This window comes from Gadus chalcogrammus, chromosome 17, assembly GCF_026213295.1.
Source record: "Gadus chalcogrammus isolate NIFS_2021 chromosome 17, NIFS_Gcha_1.0, whole genome shotgun sequence".
Lineage (NCBI taxonomy): Eukaryota > Metazoa > Chordata > Actinopteri > Gadiformes > Gadidae > Gadus > Gadus chalcogrammus.
Genome location: NC_079428.1, coordinates 4,717,446 through 4,724,945, shown reverse-complemented (window position 1 = coordinate 4,724,945; position 7,500 = coordinate 4,717,446). Strand labels below are relative to the sequence as shown.

The 7,500-nt window shown below is 48.2% G+C and overlaps 1 protein-coding gene across 1 annotated transcript in view; it reads left to right on the top strand.

Annotated features, from left to right (window-relative positions):
• Positions 1 to 4,763, top strand: part of LOC130370138 (transcription factor Sox-19b-like) — a 5,362-nt gene extending 599 nt beyond the window's left edge. Inside the window, exons 1-2 of the mRNA XM_056575831.1 lie at positions 1 to 569; positions 2,225 to 4,763. The exon at positions 1 to 569 is cut by the window's left edge and continues 599 nt beyond it. Of these exons, the coding sequence (XP_056431806.1) occupies positions 1 to 569; positions 2,225 to 2,522 (867 nt within the window). The 3' untranslated portion in view covers positions 2,523 to 4,763. The remainder of the gene's footprint in view (positions 570 to 2,224) is intronic.
• Positions 4,764 to 7,500: the final 2,737 nt, after the last annotated feature.

Here is a 7,500-nt window from a genome sequence, read left to right as displayed (position 1 = left end):
ACGGCGTGCCCCCCGGGGGCCGACCCCATGGACAAGGTCAAGCGGCCCATGAACGCGTTCATGGTGTGGTCCCGAGGCCAGCGGCGCAAGATGGCACAGGAGAACCCCAAGATGCACAACTCCGAGATCAGCAAGCGGCTGGGCGCCGAGTGGAAGCTGCTCACCGACGCCGAGAAGCGGCCGTTCATCGATGAGGCCAAGCGTCTGCGCGCCGTGCACATGAAGGAGTACCCGGACTACAAGTACAAGCCGCGGCGCAAGACCAAGCCCATGCTGAAGAAGGACCACCACGGGCACGGCGGCCCCGGGGGGGTGGTGGTGCACGGCAAGTACCCGCTGTCCGCCGGCAACCTGCTGGCGGCGGCGCAGGGGCAGGGCCAAGGCCAGGGAGGAGGCGGCAGCCCCCGGGTGGACGGCTACGGCTGGGGCCATGCCGCAGGGGGGTACGCCGGCATGCAGGGCGACGCGCTGGGCTACACGCAGCAGCTGCACCGCTACGACCTGTCGGCGCTACAGTACCCGCCCGCCATGGCACCACAGTCCTACATGAACGGCGGCAACGCCTACAGGTGCGTCTTTATTATATATATATATATATATTTTTTTTTTAATTTGTTAGCACCTTGTTTTTGTTTTGGTGAATACGTGTATAAAGATGGAGCAGCTGTGGTGTTGTAGGTTGTGTGACTATCCAGATGGGTTGTTGGTTGGTATTCTGTGGGAAATGATGGGTTGTATGTTATGTTAGTTAAAAAGAAAAGGGGATTATTGCAATCTGTTCAAATTCGAAATTGAAAGACTTTGTATAGACTGCCTACACATCCATTTATTTATGTCAAACGGACCTAAATAATGGGATGGGGCCTAAATAATTAAACAGGATCTCTTCCCCCAAAACAAGATGAGTGACAAGAGTAAATCCTCAAGGTATAGCTTTACATACACTGGATTGCAATCCTTCTTTGTATTGGGTAATCATTTCTACCGGGTGCTCCTGGAACACAGGCCTCACACGGGCGGTGAATCATCAAGGCTACATCGTGTTTCTGATAAGTATTGCTTGCCAAACAGGCTTGGCTTGCTTTGCTCAGATCGTCCTGCCCAACTTGTAATTGCCAGAGTGCAACTTTTTGAATTTAGTATTTGTTCCACAGATGTGACTGTGATGGCTGTAATGTTTGGTCAAACATGCTGATCATCCTTGCGAAAACCTCTCGGATCGATTTTGATGGGCTAAAATTCTGTTTTCTAAAACCTTTTGTGTGGTGTGTGTTGCATGAGCCAGGGGTGCTTTGTGTGTGGTCCCCTACCCACAATGCACCAGTGTGACCGAAAGCCAGACTAGTGTCCCAGCAATCCTCCAAACACGTACTTTGACAATTTGAAACGCTGAACTCTTCAACCAGCCTCATAAGGAAACCTTTGTTTCCCCCTCAAAGTCACTAAAGGAAACCTTTGATTTCCATACCAACGTTTAAACTTGTTCAACTGACCTAGTTGGACTTTTAATTGTTGTTCAAAACTTTTAACCAGATTATCTCAACTCTGGGTGGACTAAACCAAAACAAACGTGGCACCTCACACTATCACAATAATACTCTTTATTTATTTAAAAGGTTGTCGTTTTAGTGTCTGTTGGAGGGACGGGAGATTAGTGGTGTTGAGCAGTGGGGAGAAGTTTGCAGGTGAAAGCATGAAGTCGTTCAATGTTGACCGACAGATCAGCGAGCTATGCGGCGGGCCCAGCCTCTTCACCCTCCCTTTTGTTAGTCTGAACACGCAGGTGCACTGCGGCCTACGAGAAGGGAAAGAAAAAAAAAAAAACGGGAGAGCTTTTGCCTCATTGTTAAAGGAAATCCCAGTATGTTCCCTAGATCTGTAGAGTCGAGATCAAATGAAAGCCGTTGGCATGGTTTGGGTTTTTAATAGGACTGGAATCGTTCAACCACTTAGGATGCGTTTCCGGTAAGCTCAGAGTATTAATATGGATTTGGATTTGAACGACGACAACTTAAACAGCTCTCTTCGCGCCTTTCTCAGTTTGTTCTCGACGGAACGGCGTTAAAGAGGATTGAATCCGTCCATATCCGAACACCAAATTCACACAGCCGAGGAACTTTAAAGTATTCGATGCAGAGAATTCCCCGACGCTGCACCGATGCAGATGAACCCATCCTGTGTGCCTGGCCGCCATGTTGACCCTCTCCTCTCCTCCCCCCCACAGCCCCATGTCGTACGGCAGCAGCCCCCAGCAGCACAGCCCCGTCACCATGTCCATGGTGAAGCCCGAGCCCATGTCTCACTCGCCGCCCACGGGGCCCGCGTCCGGCCACCACCACCACCACCACCACCGCGGGCCCCTCCAGGGGGACCTCAGGGACATGATCAGCATGTACATCCCCGGGGGGGACGGCGGGGACCCCACGGGGGCCGCCGCCGCCGCCGCCGCCGCCGCCCAACGTGGCTACACCAGCGTCCAGCAGCACTACCTCGGAGGCACCGTCCCGCTCACGCACATCTAGACACTGGGTGGGGGGTGGGGGGGGCGCAGCGACGCAGAGGAGGACGGAGGCGCCAAAGGAGAGAGTGGCGGGGTCTGAGAGGGGGGGGGGGGCGTGAGTCCCCGCCCACCCCACCCTTCCCGCTCGGGCACATCTGGCGCTACGAGGGGGAGCGGTGGAAGGCGGGTCTGAGGGGCCGCTCCGGGGGCCCCCCCCCCCCCCCCCCCCCCCCCTGAGTGGTACGGGGACCCCGACACGTCAGAGACTAGCATTGTAACGTGCGTACGCGCGTCCCCCTTTTTGCACTCGTACCGCCGTACATAGAAGGGCCCCGAGGTGCTGGGGGGCCCCCCCACACACAGCCGACGCACGCGGCGGGCACGTTGCCACTGAGGTCTACAAAAAGCCTGTGTATTTGAATATTCAAAACTGCTATAGTCTACCTCTTGTTTTGTGTTTTAGGTCTTTAAACTCATTCGTCCCAGATTCACAAGCCCCCTGTGTATATACACACACGCGCGTATGGACGACCCTCCTCCTCCAAGTGCCAAAATGTTAAATGGACTGTCTATGAAGGACTGCTGTAAATAGAAGATGTTTCCCTTTTCTCTGTGTGTAAATATTACGACTCTTCTGTCTAGCGTAGGGAACTCCCAAAACGTTAGCCGGAACCGGTGACGTTGCGTCGCAAATCTCTAACCCCTGCGGCCACTTTCATGTAACCACAGATCGCAGCGTTCCCGAGCGGGAACGCCGTTGGTTGTCGATACGGTCTTCCAGTGCCGCGGTGCAGGGTAGGCTGCGACGTCTGAGACGCCGATCTGTTGTCTGTTTTGCAGTCCTGATGCTCATAAAGTCTACGGAAGGGTGGCTTTCTCAGGTTAGGATGTGAGGCCAAAATGACTCGATATAGAGCCTGTGCCCACTTGCTAGTTCTCAAGAGATGGGGGGGGGGGGGGGGGCAGGGGGCAGGTGAACCACTTTAACTTCTCCAGAAAGTGGCTTATGAATGGAAAGTCCTCCTGGTTTGTGGGGATCAGACGGAGCAGGAGCTGGGTCAGCGATAGGGGCGGATGTGCCTCTGTAGAACCCTTTTCTATCACCCTAGGGCCTTGGGTTTAGTTAAACTGGGTTTTCTGGCTGGTTTGAGTTCCTGTTGGACAATCGAGATTGCAATATCTGAATTAACATTGGGTAATTTGTTTTTAAATCTCAGTTTTTCCAGTGGCGCACCAGGGAAAACATTTTACAATTTGTTTCCTCTATGGCTAGTCTTTGGCTTCACTGAAAACCCCATCGATGGATTACGTTTCTTATCCAGTTTGGAATCGAAATTTTTGGCTGCCAATTATGAGTTAAAATGTTTGGTGTAATTTAGTTTTATAGATTGGGTTTCTGTTTATTTGACCAATATTGTAACTTTCTTTAGTTGAAGTGGTTTTGGCAGAGGCCCAAGTTGCTCTTTCTCTTGTGTGCCACATGTTCTAGGCAGGTGTCTCCCATTAACCGAATGAAATTAAATGTAAAATGCTGCATTTCTGTTTTTACCCCTAAAATAAAAATAATACTTTTTTTAAGCAAAGTTTACTTGACTGATTTTGAATCGAATTCTGTTGAAATACAAATTGTTGAGTACATGTTTTTCCATCCCAAATTATATTTCTTTCCAACATTATACAGTGACTGAGGAGCATTTTAAATAGTTTTTTTCTTTAATGATTTGGTTCCTTTTTATCAAGCTTAATTTTGAACCAGTATGCTTCACTGTAAATAAAGTATGGTTTAAGGCTTCACTCTGAAATATTTTTTTAAGGGAAATGCAATATGGTGTGCAATCCACTAATACTTGCATCAGTGCTGCTATTGCCTTAAACGGATCTGTGTTGTATCTGCAAAAAGACGAAACATTTAAAAGAAATTCGTTTTAAGTGATTGTTTACATTAATTACTTGGCTTGTAAAGCGAAAATTGCAACTTTAACCTATAGACCTACACTTTAGGCCTTTTCCCACCAGTTATATCTCACCACTTTCCGATGTTTACAACACATTTATAAACAAAGTGTTTATACAAAATGTAAGATTTTAGAATTTAACATTTCTATTTTGCTATATTCCAGCTTGTAAATTGTGTAAAATATTAAGACTTGCAGCATCCGTGTACATAATGTGTAAAGGTCTTAGCTCAGCTCTTACACTAAGGGCCCGAAATCTTAATTTTTTAAGTCATTTTGTAATGGCAAAATATTAAAATACCTTTTTTCTTCCCAACCATGGTCTGATTTGTGTTGTGTGTGGGAATTTTCAATTACAATGCTTGAGACTCAATAGAGAAGACTGGACAAAAAGGAAAAGCCCTTTTTTCCCAGGGGGCACTTCAATTATTATTTTTTAAATGAATGGCGATCAATGGATATTCGGGCACAATAGACAGATTACACACATTTAGTGGAGTGGTTGATTGACTTTAAAGAGCCGAGGTCTTTATCACCCGAGGGACACTATAGGTTTTCAGGCTATATTTACTCCATTATGATTCAGACGATAAAAAGACTTATGTATTATCAAATTAAATCCCATTTACTTCATTTCAATTTAAAAATAAAAATGACTTGGAAATCCGCAAATGACAAATAGGCCTACAAAAGATAACTATATTCCAGACAGCATGTATTGTGAGAGTTGGCAGTGAATCGGCTGTTGCACAATCTCTGACCTCCCTCTTTGGAGAGAGAGAGAAAGAGAAGTCAGACGCACGGCCATCGGAACGAGCCCTGCAAGTCCCAGCCGCGCCACAGGTGGACGCGTTATGGTCCAGCCGTGTTCAAAATAAAACTCCCGGCAAGAGCCATCAAAACTTGGTTGGAGAGAACATGGGTGTCCGACCGGGTGTGGGATGGGATGCGATGGGGGTGGTTGATGGGGCAATAGGCCTGTATCCCCCCCCCCCCCCCCAAACACACACACACACACACACACACACACACACACACACACACACACACACACACACACCATGAAGAATGATTTAAAGGTCGATCATTTACTTTTTTCCCTTTACCCTCTTTTAAATTCACTTCCCCCCACCAAAACCCCCGCCTCTCCCGTCCCTCTCCCTTTCTCCCCCTCTCTCTCTCCCTCTCTCTCTCCGGAGTGAAAGCGGGTGGCTGGCCCGTCCGTAATTGGCCGTTTCGGAGGCACATTGTCCTGGCTTTTGAGCTCGCAGGTGCACACAGTAAAGCCGCCGCGTTCCCTACGACACCCCCAGGGCGCATTGTTCGCTTTCTCTCGCTCCCCCATGGAGCAGAAAATTAGCGTTGCTTCGCCTTCCCCCAGCTCTCTCTCTCTCTCTCTCTCTCTCTCTCTCTCTCTCTCTCTCTCTCTCTCTCTCTCTCTCTCTCTCTCTCTCTCTCTCTCTCGCTGGCTCTGGGCTCGGGCTTAACCCTTTCAGCGACCGTTGCCATTCTCATGGAAATGGGGGCGCGGAGCCCGCACCCCACCCGACTAATCGGCGAGTAAGGGGAGGGGATGGGAGAGCGAGAAAGAGAGAAAAAAAGAAAAGATAAGTGCAGGGATAAATCTCATCGTGGCTTTTCTGTCGATCCAAGTCTTTCCTGACATTCATCTAAGCCTATCTCTCTCTCTCTCTCTCTCTCTCTCTCTCTCTCTCTCTCTCTCTCTCTCTCTCTCTCTCTCTCTCTCTCTCTCTCTCTCTCTCTCTCTCTCTCTCTCTCGTTCTCCCTCCCTCCCCAACAGACAAGCAGTCTCCCTGGCAACGCGAGGCAGTTAAAACTATAGGCAGGCGGCGTGCAAATTGGAAGGCAAGTAGCCAGTGGGAGCCCGAAACACGCACTAATCACTGTAACTCATCCCTAAGCATTATTCCAAAGAACTGATCGCTGGAGATAGAAATATAGACAGAATCCAATGATTAATTGATTGATTTAATTGGTCTAATTGGCAGTGATCAGAAGGATGTTTTAAAATTAACTATTTTCTTTAGGCCTACATCATTCGTTATGCTATATCATTCATCAATTTCGTCGACTTTCCTTTACTTTTAATACCCTTTAAAAAAAGTTGTAGCACAGGAAAAAACAAGGCCGCTCTTACACATGGTCTACGACTAATACAATCCAAATATACATATGAAAAACCGATAAATCGTTATACAAAGATGTAAAAGCCATAAAAACAACCGGGCTCCACAATTGGTCCACAGTCGCTGCTCTCGCGGAGGGCCAGGGGCCCATTGTGCGATTCAGATGCTTTCATACCAACAGAAACGAAGGCTTTGTCGCCGACTCGCTGCTCATGTAGTAAACCTATGGTATTCACTAAACATAATGATGCAATTGAGAAATGATGTGGGGATAATGATGAACTGTTCGTAACATTAATTAACAATTCACAAAAGCAGTTCACCGCGGTTTTTTCAATGGGTCCTATACTAATTAAATAATTAAATAGTTAATTAATTCAGGAAACAGTTTGGCCGTTTCTTTTCCCCCAGACTCGGTCTTCTCAAAGCGTTGGAACATATATGTGCCTATGATGTTGGAAAACCTATGCTAGTGTGCGTAAAACTAAACTTAATGTTATTGCGGATGTTGAGCGTATGGATGTGCGTCTTGGAAAGGAGTGGGGTCCTATTCGCTGGGGTCGATGGGTTGCGGGTCGACGTATAAAAAAAGAGAGAAAATGGTGCACAGAAGGTGGAATGGGGTGGGAGGGGTGTGTGTGTGGGGGGGGGGGGGGGTGTGGGGGGTTGGAGGATTTTCTGGTCCAATACATCCCATCTCTTAGCAACGAGCAGCGAGGCTTCAACAAGTGGTTGCCATGGATTTGGTGAACCCGGACTAAACAAGTGCGTGGGACATGCTGGCGGTGTGACTTTTAAGTCGTCACGAAGAGCAGCGGTCTGCCCAAGCTATACAGAGGGGGGTCTGTGTGTGTGTGTGTGTGTGTGTGTGTGTGTGTGTGTGTGTGTGTGTGTGTGT